The 15,969-nt window shown below is 49.0% G+C and overlaps 1 protein-coding gene across 1 annotated transcript in view; it reads left to right on the top strand.

Moving 5' to 3' along the window:
* The first annotated feature begins 13,945 nt into the window (after nt 1–13,945).
* Nucleotides 13,946–15,969, top strand: part of SMC5 (structural maintenance of chromosomes 5) — a 277,372-nt gene continuing 275,348 nt past the window's right edge. Inside the window, exon 1 of the mRNA XM_069763546.1 lies at nt 13,946–14,090. Coding sequence (XP_069619647.1) covers nt 13,996–14,090 — 95 coding nt within the window. The 5' untranslated portion in view covers nt 13,946–13,995. The remainder of the gene's footprint in view (nt 14,091–15,969) is intronic.

Here is a 15,969-nt window from a genome sequence, read left to right as displayed (position 1 = left end):
CCAGGAGACAACCAGGCTTGTGCTTCCGTCCAGAGTCTTGTGCTTCCATCCAGAGAGAGTAATGGACTACCTGTCTCCACACCCCCTTTTATATATCAGTGATTTTGCATTGTGTTTCGAACGCATACGTACGATCTTGCGTACCAATGCGTTCCTATAGACAGTAATGCGGACGATTGCGCAATATTTCACATCTCCAAAAATGCAACATGTTGCGTTCTCCACATCCCACGAAACGACGCATGCATACGCAAAAGCATGCGAACGCATGTCCTTGCATACACGTTAAATATATGTACGCATGACGCATGTGGATCTATGCTGATCAAACGCTGTGCGCAGACACAAATGTGAAACCAGCCTTAGTGCCCCTCACTGCGCTTCCTGCACAAAATATCCCCCTCACACTGCCCTTCTCCACAGTATCCCCCATACTACCCCTCTCCATAATGTCCTCCAATTCACTGCCATCAGCATAGTTTTCCCCACACTGCCCCTTTCCAATAATGCACCCCCCACACTTCCTCTAAATAATGTCCCCCCACACTCAGGGTCGCCATCAGGGCATTACAGCCCAGTGGCAGAGGGGGCCCGCATCGGGCCCCGTCTCTTCTGCTCATCAGGCCCGGGCCCCAGTGGCAGGCTTCTATCGGTAACTGAACCTGCGTCCAAGACACAGGTTCAGTTACTTTATTGCAGCCTTGCGGGCTCGTGTGGGCCCGCACTGCAATGGTTAAAGCCGCCAGCCAATCGGAGGCTGGCAGCTGACGTCAGTGCGCATCGCCGGCGTATGACGTCATTGTCATTCGCTGGCGAGTGCACGCTGAAACGCCGGGAGGGATCTTCGCTTCGCCGCAGGAGCGCGGCAAGGTAAGAAGAAAGGTTTTTATTTTTTTAATTGAAAGCGGCAAGCCGCAATGCGGACCATGTGTCTCCAGTCAGCCTGGCACAGAAGGGAGACAGGGAGCAGAATGGAGACAAGGGGGTAGGATGGGACAAGGGGGCAGAATGGAGACAAGGGAGCAGAATGGAAACAAGGGGGTAGAATGGAGACAAGGGGGCAGAATGAGACAAGGGAGCAGAATAGAGACAAGGGAGCAGAATGGAGACAAGGGAGCAGAATGGAGACAAGGGGGCAGAATGGAGACAAGGGGGCAGGATGAGACAAGGGGGCAGGATGGAGACAAGGGGGCAGGATGGAGACAAGGGGGCAGAATGGAGACAAGGGGGCAGGATGAGACAAGGGGCAGGATGAGACAAGGGGCCAGGATGAGACAAGGGGCAGAATAGAGACAAGGGAGCAGAATGGAGACAAGGGAGCAGAATAGAGACAAGGGAGCAGAATGGAGACAAGGGAGCAGAATGGAGACAAGGGGTCAGAATGGAGACAAGGGGCAGGATGAGACAAGGGGCAGAATGAGACAAGGGGGCAGGATGAGACAAGGGGGCAGGATGGAGACAAGGGGGCAGAATGGAGACAAGGGGGCAGAATGGAGACAAGGGGCAGGATGAGACAAGGGGCCAGGATGAGACAAGGGGCAGAATGAGACAAGGGGGCAGAATGGAGACAAGGGGGCAGAATGAGACAAGGGGGCAGAATAGAGACAAGGGGGCAGAATGGAGACAAGGGGCAGAATGAGACAAGGGGGCAGAATGGAGACACAAAGGCAGAATGGAGAAAAGGAGGCAGAATGGAGACACAAAGGCAGAATGGAGACAAGGGGGCAGAATGGAGACACTGGGGCAGCAGAATGGACATAAGGGGCAGAATGGAGACAAGGGGCAGAATGGAGACATTGGGGCAGAATGGATAAAAGGGGCAGAATGGATAAAAGGGGCAGAATTGAGACACTGGGGCAGAATGGAGACACTGGGGCAGAATGGAGACAAGGGGCAGAATGGAGACAGATTGGGCAGGAATATGGGGCAGGATGGAGGCAGATGGTGTAGGATCACGGTGTAGGATGGATACGATGGAGACAGTTGTGGCAGGATCATGGGACAGATGGGGAGATCATATGGGGCAGGATGGGAAATCACATGGGGGGCAGGATAGGAGAACATATGGCTGGAGCCAGGAATGATACACACGGGGGCCAGGATGGGGGATATTATTACCATAGGGGCTAATTAAGGGATATTATTACTGCAGTAATGTAGTTATTTTATTTTTTGAGGATACTGTTTTAAATGGGGGTGGGGCGGTTCTGTTATTGTGCAGACCAACACTGTCGCTTTTTTTCTTCATCTGTTGTAATTTAGAATTTGGGAAAAAAAATAAGTAATGTGTTCTGCAAGCGGTGCTCTAGATAACTGTTATTTCCTGCAGAGACGAGCCCTGGCTGGATGAAGTGACAGCGGTCTGTGCTGGATGAAGATTAAAAGCAAAGATGAAGGACTTCACCTAGAGACGTCACTGGTGAGTCAGTGTGTTACACTGATGCTATACACTGTATACTACATACAGTGGTCCTGTGTACAATGTCACCAGTGATCACTGAATTACCTTTACATTATACACTATATACAGAGCACCAGTGTATAATGTCACCGGTGATCACTGTATTACCTGTACACAGACACTGCATACTAAGTACAGATCTCCTGTGAATACTGGCACTTATAGTGATATTAGTATTGTGGACTTTTTTTTTATTACTGATCAGTATTGTAGTATTCAGTCACTATGTGGTGGTAATATGTTGTCCGACCATGGTGTGGAGGTATTTGTTCCTTATATGTGCTATTATTTGGTCACTATGTGGTGGTAATATGTGGTCTGGTCATGGTGTAATGGGGTTGCCTTCTCTGCTCCGTGCCTGGAACCACTTAGCTGTGCAGCAGGTTTCCCTGGGAGCAGACTTAGAGACTGAGACAGGAAGGAAGCCGAGCTGAGGGAGAGAAAGGACACACTTTCCAGGGCTAGAGAAGCGTGTTCTGGACACAGAGCAGCACGTGCAGCAGAGAGAGCTGCGGGCGCAGCGGATACAGCAGCAAGAACAGCACGCAGCTGTGCTCTAGGGAAGAGAGAGCGAGCTCTGCCCAGGATAGAGGAGTCCTTGTCGGCACTAGGGAATGCCAGGTATTTCTCCACGTTAGACTTGGCCAGTGGCTACTGGCAGGTGCCCATGTCCGAGCGAGACCGAGCCAAGGCGGCTTTCATCCTTCTGATGGGACTGTATGAGTTCGACCGGATGCCCTTTGGCCTAGCCAACGCCCTTGGAACGTTTCAGCGACTCATGGAGAGATGTCTGGGAGATTTGAACTTTGAAGCCATTTTTATTTACTTGGATGACATCATCATCTTTGCCCCCACCTTTGAGGAGCATCTGCAGAAACTGGGGTAAGTTCTGAGTCGGCTACAGAAGTACAGCTTGAAAGTGAAACCCCAGAAATGTCATCTCTTCCAGACTGAGATTGAATACTTGGGGCACGTTGAGGCGTGTGAGGCCTTCCCAGGAGAAGATCGCTGCGGTACAAGACTGGCCAACTCCAAAAACTGTGAAGGATGTGTGTGCGTTCCTGGGACTCACAGGATACTTCAGAGGCTTCATAAAAGACTTTGCTCGCCTTGCTAATCCACTCCAGGAGTTGTTGAGGGGAGTGCCCTCTTGCACCAAAAACAGGAACATACAGTGGGGGAAGCATCAGGAAGAGGCATTATTAGCTCTGAAGAAGGCTCTGACGGAGGCCCCTGTGCTGCCCTACACTGACTTCACGCAGTCGTTCATCTTGCACACTGATGGGAGCCTGCAGGGCCTCGGGGCAGTACTATCGCAGATGCAGGACGGAAAAGAGCGCGTCATTGCATATGCCAGTCGGTCTCTGCATGCCTTGGAAAGGAATCCAGAAAACTACAGTTCGTTTAAGCTGGAATTGTTGGCGCTGGTGTGGGCAATGACTGAGAAGTTTGCGAATATCTGGCTGGCTCAGAAGTTCATGTACGCACCGATAACAATACGCCGGCCCATCTCGAGACTGCCAAGTTAGGGGCCCTAGAACAACGTTGGGTAGCCCAAATGGCCAAGTTTCGATACAGAATTTCGTATAAAAGAGGAGCCAAGAATGTTCATGCAGATGCCCTCTCTCAATTGAACTATCGCAAACCAGCACCCAGCCAGGATGAAGAACTGGAGGATGTGGAAGTTCCAGGTTTTGGAGAGACTGCCAGGACGGTGGCAGATGCGCGGTAAAGTGAACAGGAAGAGGCCTGTGTGAATTTGTTGGAGCAGCCCCGCGACGAGTGGGTCTGAGTGCAGCAAGAAGATCAGGAACTAGCTCAGTTGAGGTGGTGGGTCGTGTCTGAACAAATACCCAATCATCACGAGAGCAATGCCAGCAATGCAGGAGTTGTGAGCTGGTCAAACCACCAGAACAACGAGCTCCCACAGAGACGGTGAGGTCTTCTGGCCCCATGAACTTCTTGGCCATAGATTACTTGACAATTGGACCAGCGCACCAAGGCTATGAGCATTGTTTAGTGATGATTGACCACTTTACTAAATTTGCCGTAGTGACGCCCACACGGGACCAGACTGCCGAGTCTACTGCTCACGCAATCTGCAAGCACTTCATACAGGTGTACGGGTGTCCTAAGCGCATCCATTCTGATCAGGGGGCCTGCTTCCTCGGAAAAGTGATGGATGAGTTGCACCAGCTGTACAAGATCGATAAGTCACAGACCACCCCTTACCATCCACATTGGAATGGGGCTTGTGAAAGATTTAACCGCACTCTGATTCAAATGCTGAGGACACTGGAAGAGGACCAGAAGGCAAGGTGGACTGAGTCCGTCCCTGAATTGGTGTGGGCGTATAACAATAGGAAACACAGCACCACCGGAGTCACTCCCTGCTCTTTGTTCTTCGGCCAACCTGGAAAGGGGCTGGCAGAGCTGGAGCCTGAGGAGGACTACCCACGAACGGGGATGTACTCCTGGGTTCAAGTACACCGTCGTCAGCTGCGGACTTTTCAATGGCTAGTGCAGAACCGTCTACAAGAATTGGAACACCCCCAGGTAGCTCCTCAAAGGGGGACAGCCCTGCGGCCTGGAGACCGAGTCTTAGTGAGGGAAAAGCGCCCACACAACAAATTAGGGTACCGGTGGGAGAAGAGGCCGTACCGAGTGAAGCGGCAGCTCGGCAACGGGAGTCCCGTTTATGAGGTTCAGCCCCAAACGGAAGAGGGGACCCCCACCCGAACAGGAATATGTTGCATCCATGTTTGTCTTGAGATCCTGAATCGGTTCAATTGGCCCCAGCGCCCTCACCGGCTGTGCCAGTGATCAATGTTGATGTGGAAGACGAGGAAGACTCTCAATTTCTCCCAGGGAACCTTGAAATAGAGCTGGTGCCTGGGATTACCAACATATCAGAGGAGACCTCAACCCTCACTTCTCCTACAGCAGTTGACATCACCACCCCTGCTGATTTGAAACGCTCTGAATGTTCAACGGCTGGTGTACCCCCCACAATAAGGACGAGTTCATCTGGCAGCAGATCGTGCAAGGACTGGAAGATTGCCAACAGGAACTTCGGGACCTCTTGCCCGTGGAATGGCGAGGAAAAAGGGGGGGTATGTAAGGGGGTTTCCTTCTCTGCTCCGTGCCTGGAACCACTTAGCTGTGCAGCAGGTTTTCCTGGGGGCAGACTTAGAGACCGGGACATGAAAGAAGCCGAGCTGAGGGAGAGAAAGGGCACACTTTCCAGGGCTAGAGGAGCGTGTACTGGACACAGAGCAGCGCGTGCAGCAGAAATAGCAGCGGGCGTAGCGGAGAGAGCAGCGGATACAGTGGCAAGAACAGCATGCAGCTGTGCTCCGGGAAAGAGAGAGCTCCCGTCGAAGGACTGATACAGGGAGATTGTCCAGAAAGACTGCATCTTGTGAGTACGTGAAAGCGGACTCTGCTGTGACTGGAGAGGTGCGCCCTGACACCCGTGCAGAGACAGTGATCTGTGCAGAGACAGTGACCCATGCAGAGACAGTGGCCCGTGCAGAGACAGTGGCCCCTAGTACCCACGGTATTAGTGCAGAGCGCCTGATTCTTGTTGGGAGACCCAAAAATAGACTGAGCATCGGTCTCCCAGGATAGGCTGCACTGTTGAAGCAAAAGACTCAGAGCACCGGGGTCCCCGTTTGCCTAGCATCCCCTCTGCTTACCACAGTAACCCCTTAAACTCCAGGTTGTGGGTTCCAAGAGACTACACAGACCACAGATAACTGAGGGACGACAAGTGCCGCTGTTTCGCGGCGCCTACGTTGGAGAAGACGACCCTACAAGCAAATCCTCATCAGACTGATAAGTGTTTTCCCCAGAAATTCCGTTTATTACTGTTATACTGTTTGACTGTCTGGGAACTTATACTGCTTCCCATATTTTTCGAAAAAAAGATGAGGAATCCAGCTCAACGAGGTAGTGAAAAAAAACAACTTTCTTTATTCACTTCAAATCATGTTCAGTGGAGGATAAAACATCAGCAGCAACAAGGAATAAAATGCGATATCAGCGTGTTTCTGGTGTTTCTGTGCAAGCGCCGTACAACAGGGGCAGCGGATGCATTTTTCCAGCGCATCTGCTGCCCCACTGTGAGTTGCAGGGAGGTGGGGGCGGAGTTCCAGCCGTGCATGCGCGGTCGGAAATGGCGGACACAACGCAGCAAAAAACGTTACATGTAACTTTTTTGCTGCCGACGGTCTGCCACAACACGACGCAACCGTCGCACGACGGTTGCGACGTGTGTCAATGCGTCGCTAATGTTAGTCAATGGAGAAAAAACGCATCCTGCAAGCAATTTTGCAGGATGCGTTTTTTCTCCAAAACGACGCATTGCACGACGCTAGTGTGAAAGTAGCCTTAATCATGATAAGGGAGTATTCCCATATTTTTGCACAGTTATTTTATCAGTTTATATTCTACTGTTTTCTCCCTGCGAGAATAGTGCCCTTGTTAATAAACCCCCCTCGATAGTTGGTCTGTCTGTTCCGTGGTGACATACTCTACCCTGCACTCTATTACAATGGTGCGGTGGTATTTGTCCCCTGTATGTGGTATTATTGGCGATCATATGGTGGTAATATGTGGTCTGGACATGGTGTTGTGGTATTTGTCCCTTGTATGTGTTATTGGTCATTTTAAAATTTGAAAAATAAATAAAAATATACCTAAATTGTATTGGATACTTTAAAGGAAACCTATCACCCCCCCAGGCGTTTTTAACTAAAAGAGCCACCTTGTGCTGCACTAAAGCTGCATTCTGACAAGGTGCCTCTTTTAGTTTGGGTCCCTGGCACTGCTGCGATAATCGCTTTTGAAATTTGTCCCTCATACCTGTGAAATTGTCCGGGGGGCAGGTCTCTCCCCTTAATCCAGACACCTCACATCTGTCACTCATGGCCTCTGCGTGCCGGGCGCCGCCTCCTCCTGGGGACGCTACTCAAGGAAGAGTAGGCGGCGCCCGGCGCGCAGAGGCCATGAGTGACAGATGTGAGGCATCTGGATTAGGGGGAAAGACCTGCCCCCCGGACGATTTCACGGGTATGAGGGACAAACTTCAAAAACGATTATTGCAGCAGTGCCAGGGAACCGAACTAAAAGAGCCACCTTGTCAGAATGCAGCATTAGTGCAGCACAAGGTGGCTCTTTTAGTTACAAACGTCAAGGGGGGTGACAGGTTCCCTTTAACAAATGTTTAATAGGTTAGAGTAGGGTAGGGCCCGACCTTGTGGTGGTGGCGGCTTTAAAAATCTTTTGACTGTGGACAGTTCAAGGGGTGGAGGCGGGGCTGGGGTGGAGCCTGGGCGGAGTCTCAATAAGGCCCCAAAAATTTTGCCAGTATGGGGTCCCGAAATTCGTAGTGGCAGCCCTGCCCACACTACCGCTCTTCATAATGTCCCCCCACACTGTCCTTCTCCATATTGTCCCCACACAGCCACTCTCCATCATATCCCCTCCACACTGCATCTCTCCATAATGTCTCCCCAATTTGCACTTTCCAATAATATATCCCCCCACATGTTTCTACATAAAGTCCCCCCCACCGTACACTATACTAAGCCCCCATTTACAATCTTTCCTAATGTCCTAAATAGACCCATGCTTCCCGTTGCCACATAATGGCCCCTATAGTGTCCTCATAATGTTCATCATTACCCCATAATGTTCCCCATTACCCCATAATGTCCCCTACTACCCCATAATATTCCCTATTGCCCCATAATGTTCCCCATTGGATCATAATGGCCCCCATAATATTCCACATTGCCCCATAATGGCCCCAATAGTGTACCAATTTGCCACATAATGTCCACTGAAAAGTAACACCAACCAAAAAACCAAACACACTTCATCTTCGGCTCCATCCTCTCCACCTGTGCGGCTCGATGCCAGCAGTATGATGATGTCAGCAGCGTGCTGACCTCTCAAAGACGTGAATATATCTGAAATTAGGAATTGTGGAGCAGCGTCTCCCAGGCAGCCCCGTGGGGCACACAACATTCTTCGGCGGGCTGTATGTTGTGCAGGCCTGTATTAAAGTTTCTCCTGCCCCTTTTGTCTGCCCTTATTCACACTGAGGTCAACATTGACACAATGTAAGGTTTTAATATTAGACAGTGTAGGACTATCCCGATCAGAGTTACCATGACGAGGTGGGATGGCTTTTGTGCTATTTTTTTTTTATCAAAAAACAGTATTACTAAAAACTCTGTGTTATTTAAATGCACTTTTGCTGTTTTACTTGGTTACATCAGGGTTTTCGTTTACTTTTTTCTCTTGTAGGTTTCAAAAATTTGCTGCAAGATACGTTTTTTTCCCATAGACTTGTATTTGCCGACGGATCGCGACGTATGGCCACACGTTGCGTCCGTCGTGCACTGGTTGCGTTGGGTTTTGGCGGACCATTGTGACAGAAAAATGTTTAAGGGAACGTTTTTTTATACGTCGCATCCAGTTTCAGACTGCGCATGACCAGCAGGAAATATCGCTCTCACGATCTTTCCTCACCCTGCAGTCTGATGGAAATGTGAAAGCACACACTTCCGTCGGTACGTCGCACCGACGCTTCGCGACGGCCCCGTACCGATGGAAATGTGAAAGAAGCCTTAGGGTGCGTGTCCACATTCCGTAATGACTGCGCTTTGGACGGAGCAGGAACCCCGCTCCGCCCCCTTCTGTATGCACGGTGATTCCGGATGTGTTCATTGCACACATCTGGAATCTCCGCCCTATGTGCCCTGTGATTTACCTTGCAGCGACGGAGCGTTGCCGCAAGGTAAACAGACATGCTGCGTTCTTAAAAAACGCGCCGCATGTCCGTAAATGCAGGGCCGCCGGATGCGTGTTCGCACGCATAGTGGAGACGGGATTTCATAAAATCCTCTCCACTATGCTGTAACATCTGGATGCTCTGGGTTGAACGCTGCTGCTGTACGCAGCGTTCAATCCGCAGCTAAGGCTAGTTTCACATTTGCCTTCGAATCCGCAGCGTTTAATGTGCATCCGCAAGTGCAGGAAAAAACGCATAGAAACACATACAAACGCAGCGTTTTTAGACGCATACGGTTAATAAAACCCCGCGTTTTCACGCTTTTCCATGCGTTTTGTCATGCGTTTGCGTTTTTTGCATGCATGGTGGAAAATTTTACAGGAGAAAAATCTAGATAACCAGACACCACCAATGGGACTACAGAGGGCGTGTATTATGGGATATCTATATATAGACCCTAGGACTGCTGAAATCTTAACAGTGTGCTACTGTATCCTGTGTTATGATGGATCTTCGCATGGAGAGCTTTTATTTCAATTTATTTAATCGTCCCTTCACTTTGTGTGAAATAGATTACGAAAAACAGAAGAGAAAATGGAGGTTATACAAGGCAGTTCTCTACTCACCAGGTTAGGTGTCCAAACTAGTTTTTGGACACATGACCTGTTGAGTATAGTTCTGCATTGTATTGCCACCATTTTCTCTTCAGTCTGCAACACTAGTCACAGACTAAGAAGAACGAAGAGATTATGGAGAAAATACAGATATAAATTTTTTGGCCCACCTCATATCTCTATAATAAAGACACACAAAGCTGCAGTGTTGTACTTGCTAACTACTGGAGCTATGATGTGGCCAAAAAATAAAAGTGCGCGGCGCAGTGTTTTATTGTTGTTGCCGGCGGTGAAATACACAATTAACCACACATAACTGGGGGGCAAAAAACAATAGTATTTATTTTATTACAAACAATATCTTTATTTAACTGCACCTGCTTGGGGTAGAGTGATGGAAATGGGGGGTGTGTAGCTGTGAGGCCTGGCTAAGTGTGGACGACACAGGGGTGGCAGGAGAAGGGGCAATTAAACTAGTGGTGTCTGGCAGTTCGGGGATGGGGCTTGACACATGAGAGGCCTGAGACGCACTGGAAGAGTTAGACAATACTTACATAACAGACACACTGGGAGGTGAGGGGGGAGGAATACTGATAGTACGCATTTTTTTCTCTCTTTCTGGGATCAATGTGTTCTGGGAAGCCTCGCTGGGCTCATTTGTCACGGCATGGTCGTGGTGGGTGACCTGTCAGGGTCCGGCTGCACTGTGCTTGTAGAGCATGCAGTTATGCCAGAGTCCATAGTGCTCGTAGAACGTGCAGCCATGCCAGAGTCCATAGTGCTCGTAGAGCAGAAGGCCATGCCAGGGTCCATTGTGCTCGTAGAATGGGCAGCCATATCAGAGTCCATAGTGCTCGTAGAGCGGAAGGCCATACCAGGGTCCATTGTGCTCGTAGAGTGGGCAGCCATATCAGAGTCCATAGTGCTCGTAGAGCGGAAGGCCATGCCAGCGTCCATTGTGCTCGTAGAGCGGAAGGCCAAGCCTGGGTCCTGCTGCATCGTGGTGGTGATAGAGCGGAAGGCCATGCCTGGGTCCTGCTGTATCATGGTGGTGGTGGAGCGGAAGGCCATGCCAGGGTCTTGCTGCTGCATGGTGGCAGCAGTGGAGGAAGTCCAAGCAGGAGCAGCAGTTGTCATGGTGGTGGCGGTGGGCTGTCCAACAGCACTCGGCATGGTGGTGGTGCTGTAGTGGTGACCGGCAGTGCTAGGAATGGAGGTGGTCGTGCAGTGGTATGCAGCAGAGGTCGGTATTGAGGTAAAGCGTGACAGTGTAGGCACAGGTGGATATGCCGCCACTGTCTGCTGAAAATACCGACTCTGCTGCATAGCCTGCACTTAAGCAGCATTGCAGGCCTGCATGACACTAAGCTGGAGATCAGGAGTAAGGTGTTCCGACATGCTCTGTTCAATTTGGTTAAAAAAATGATGTGCTGGCCTCTGGAGGTCGGCTTTTACTTGGTCAAGGCTTTTGGTGACCTCCTGGATACGTGTATTCATATGGCTAATGGCAGTATCCAGTCGGTCACCCAAAGCCTTGAGTTCATCGTGAAAAACCGAGCACAAGTGCAAAAACTCGGGCATGAGTGACCTGTCCGATGCCCTCTGCCGCTGCCAGGAGGAGCCTAAAAAAAAAGGGGTAGAGGCAGAGGACTGGGAAAGGGGAACACCTGATGGACCAGCTTCCTGGACTCCAGTTAGTGTGGCAGGCCCACTTGCTGCAGGATGGCTGGGACGGGTCTGTGGCTGTCTGATGAAGGACCGCTCCAGAACCTGGGTCAACAGTGCTGCTCCATGTCCTGTGAAAAAGGGAAAAAAAAAATTTATACCAAAAACTAAAAAAAATGCCAACTCCTGTTGAATAGAAACATACAGATTATTGCAATACAACACAACCTAATACACAGGAAAAATACTTACGTTCTCTGGGCAAGGACCGGTCTTAAAAATGCCAGAATGCGGTGGTATTTATACTTTCGGATCCTTGCTCCAGAACCACTGGGAACACGGCTCTCTTGACGCAGGTCCTTGTTGAAGCGGTCCTTCATCGAACGCCAACGTGTTTTGACTTTGAGCACTGGTGAAAAAATAAAAAATAATGGTTAGACAATGGACTTTTGGACGTGCTCACATAACTGTGTGTGATGACAGAAACTCCTGAGATTTTGTGTCATCACACACAGTTGTGTGAGTACAGCCAAGGTCTCTGCTGCTTCACACTGCATTGCAATACTTACAAAATGCATTTCGGACCTGAGTCGGGGCGTTGTCCCAGCCATCCCACATCGCTTTGGCCACCTCATTCCATAGCTGCCGGATCGTCACGTTGTCCAAGTGCTGTGGAACCCGGGTGTCCCACAACGGGACTCGCTCATGGACCAGGGAGATGAGGATATCGTTGTCAATGAGGTCCTCATCCCGTTCTAGAACCTAAAAAATAAATGAAGACATTAATGTTGGATACATTAACATAAGGAAAAGAAAGAAAACAGAGACTGAGAAATGGCATGAATAATGAAAGTCAAAATAAAAAAGGAGCGCAGAAGAAAAATGTACAGAAAGAGGAAAGTAAAAGAAAGGAAGATTCAATAATACTTAAAGGGACACTGTCACCTGAATTTGGAGGGAACAATCTTGAGCCATGGAGGCGGGGTTTTTGATTCACCCTTTCCTTACCCGCTGGCTGCATGCTGGCTGCAATATTGGATTGAAGTTCATTCTCTGTCCTCCGTAGTACATGCCTGCACAAGGCAATCAAAAACCCCAAAACCCCGCCTCCATGGCTGAAGATTGTTCCCTCCAAATTCAGGTGACAGTGTCCCTTTAAGTGAGGATACAGTAACAGTCAGCCAGGTATACTTACACGCTGCCGCCTTGCCACCCGACCGTGACCCCGCTGCTCCTGCTCACCCTCTGCCGCAGTGGAAGAAGTGCTCTAAAAAAAAAGGAAAAAATTGTCACATGTGTAGATGTGAGAGTGAATACTTACCAATCTGAGGAGTTGAGTACTCACTTCACTGACATGTTTGGCTTGAGAAGGCCCATGATGCTGCTCCTCATTAGAAGATGACATTTTGATGCATGTAGAAAGAAAGAAATCGCTGAAATTAGGAAATGTAGAGACAGAAAATAAAGGCATTGGCTAGAATATACTCACATTGTTCAGTCTTGTTTCCTCCAGCGTGCTTCTGTCTGTCTGCTCTGCTTCTCTGTCTGCTGCGCAGTGACCTGCACATGTCCACTCCCTCCCTTTATCACCTTATATGTGGGGGGTGGCTAATTAGTGTCTTGACATGTTTTTCTCTGGTGCAACACATGCGTTCACAAGCGCAAGCGCTTGCGTCCGCATGCGTTCACATAGACAGTAATACGTTTTTTTGCCGCATTCCATCCGCATACGTTTCTAGGCGGCAAATTGACGCCTCTAAAATTACTACATACAGCGTTTACAGCGGCAAAACGCAGACGACGAAACGACGCATGCGTCGTCAAACGCGGCAAAATGCAATCGAACGCAGACACATGCGTCCCTAATGTTAAAGATAGGCATACACAACGCATGCGGATATTTGCGGAAGAAACGCTGCGGACACAACCGCAAATGTAAAACCAGCCTAAGCCAGATGTATTCCTGAGCGTGGACACATACAGCCTGTCGCCTTGATGTTTTTACTATACAAGACTTAATAGTGTGCATTTTTCCACTAAACTCTAATTAATTACCTCAGAAGTTTGCCTTGTTATTGCCATTTCCACATGCAATATGTAAAATTATCTATTTTATGTAATTTCTTGTGGAAACCCCGCCTACCAAGCAATCCCTACGAGTCACGCAGTGGCCGCCTCCGTTTTCCCGCCATGTCTCAGAGGCAGTCACGTCACATGTCCCGGTTCCCAGTCGCTAGTATAGTACAACCTCCCCTCTACATGTTTTGTTTAGTCCATATACAGAGTCTTCTGAAAAGCGCCATTCATATAAGCTTCTTTTGGAAAACAAGTTGATAAAGCAGTGTGCACGTTGCCATCACTAAACATGGCCGCGCGGCCGGAGTGACGCGTGGTGACGTATGAGGAATTGTGAGAGACTGCGGCGGTCCCGCGGGCTCTGGAGTTGTGCGACCATGGCGACCCAGCTGGGGAAGAGGAAAGCTGATGGCAGTCAGCAGCAGCAGCTGATCGAGGGCGCTATCCTCCGGATCAAGATGGAGAATTTCCTGTATGTGCGCTCCTCTCACACCCGTGCTGCCAGCGCCGCCATGCTTCAGGCTTGTAGGATGATGCGGGGCACTATTGGGCACAATATGCTGCGCCTTCTCGGTCTGGCACAGGATGCTGTTACCATGTAGCTGAGCTCAGCCACAGTTTGTGGCAAATGGCTACTTTCTGCCCCTTTGTGTCGGCACTTTTCTGGAGTGGGTGGTATTAGCAGGGGCACCATAATACATGCCAGTTAGAGAAGTGTTGTCCTATGCTATAGTCCCCTGTGTGAAGAAACAACCCTGGCACTCTCCTCCCGCACCAGCGCCATTCTAGCAATGCTGCAGCCGTCCTCCTGATGCTCATAGTAACGCTGCAGCTAATCAGTGGCCACTAATGGGCTGCAGCGCTCATCACTCCAAGGCAAGTGTGAGCAAAGCAGCAGGGAGATCGGCAGGAGCGGAGTATAAGGGTATGTTCACACTTTCAGGATTTCCATCCTTTTTTTTTCAGGACAGTTTTTTTAAAAAACTGCAGCTCTTGGCAGAAAACGCAGGTCCTTTTTTTGTCCTTTTTTGATGCGTTTTTTGATGCGTTTTTTTATCCTTTTTTTATTAAGTTTTCTATGCAGAGACTGTGTGTTTCCTAGGAAGCTTTTTAGGGCTAAAATGGCTGAAAATACCCTAACCCTACCCCTAACCCTACCCCTAACCCTACCCCTAACCCTACCCCTAACCCTACCCCTAACCCTACCCCTAACCCTAACCATACCCCTAACCCTACCCCTAACCCTACCCCTAACCCTAACCATACCCCTAACCCTACCCCTAACCCTACCCCTAACCCTACCCCTAACGCTACCCCTACCCATATTCTAACCTTAGTGAAAAAAAAAAAAAAAATTCTTAATTTTTTTATTGTCCCTACCAATGGCGTCGGACGCAAGAAAATGCAACAAGTTGCATTTTTCGTGCGTCCGATTTTCGTCAAAAAACGACGCACGCGTCGCAAAACGCAGCGTTTTTGCGCGCGTTTTTTGTGCGTCGTGCGTTGCGTTGCCGTTGCGTCGCCGACGCACCGGCGCGCAACGCTAATGTGAACGTAGCCTTACAGCACCATCATAGTCTATGACCCCATTGGCACATACCTTCTAATCCCGTTATGTAGGCAGTTTGGACTTAAGCCCTGACGGGGCCACTGAATGGATGTCGGGACGCAATGTGAAAGCAACTTCAACAGATGCCAAGAGGAGTGAGGGCCCTGCTCGCAAGCTTACAATCTAGGAGTATGCTCAGAAGGAGCCATCAATTTTATTGCCAGACTGAATCCTGAGAAATCAGGAAAGGCGAATTTTTAGCCTTTTATATACATCTTATAAAAAGTGTCTAAAACCTGAGTGGCCTGATTCATCATGCATTTTTTTTTTTAAAGTCCCATTTTTTTATTGTCTTTTTTGTGTGTCAAAATCTTCAAAATGGTGCACAAAATTCAGACATTTTGCGTACGGTAAAAAGATTTTTTTTTCCCCATCTTTAACCAGTTTTGATACATTTTAGCTCAAACAGTTTAGTAAAGTGACAAATTGGACCAAAATATCTGCCATACGTAAAATTAATTTGGGGGGGGAGGGACTGAAGTTAATTTGCCTCAAATTTAGTTATTTTTTTGAGTTGCAAATGATAAATTGACCTAAAACATCTGGAAGCCCTAAACTCTGCCCACAATGGAGGACTAAATAACGGAACAGACGAACACGTATAAAATAGACTTGAAATTAATAGTTGAATTTGCTGCAAACAAAAAAAGGAGCAAAACGCCAAAAACTCGACATAATAAGCACATATGCAACAAGGAACTTTGCCCTTTGTGTCACATGGCATGTACATCAGAATTCTGCC

This window comes from Ranitomeya imitator, chromosome 1, assembly GCF_032444005.1.
Source record: "Ranitomeya imitator isolate aRanImi1 chromosome 1, aRanImi1.pri, whole genome shotgun sequence".
In the NCBI taxonomy this organism is placed as follows: Eukaryota; Metazoa; Chordata; class Amphibia; order Anura; family Dendrobatidae; genus Ranitomeya; species Ranitomeya imitator.
This window is presented reverse-complemented; position numbering and strand designations above follow the sequence as displayed.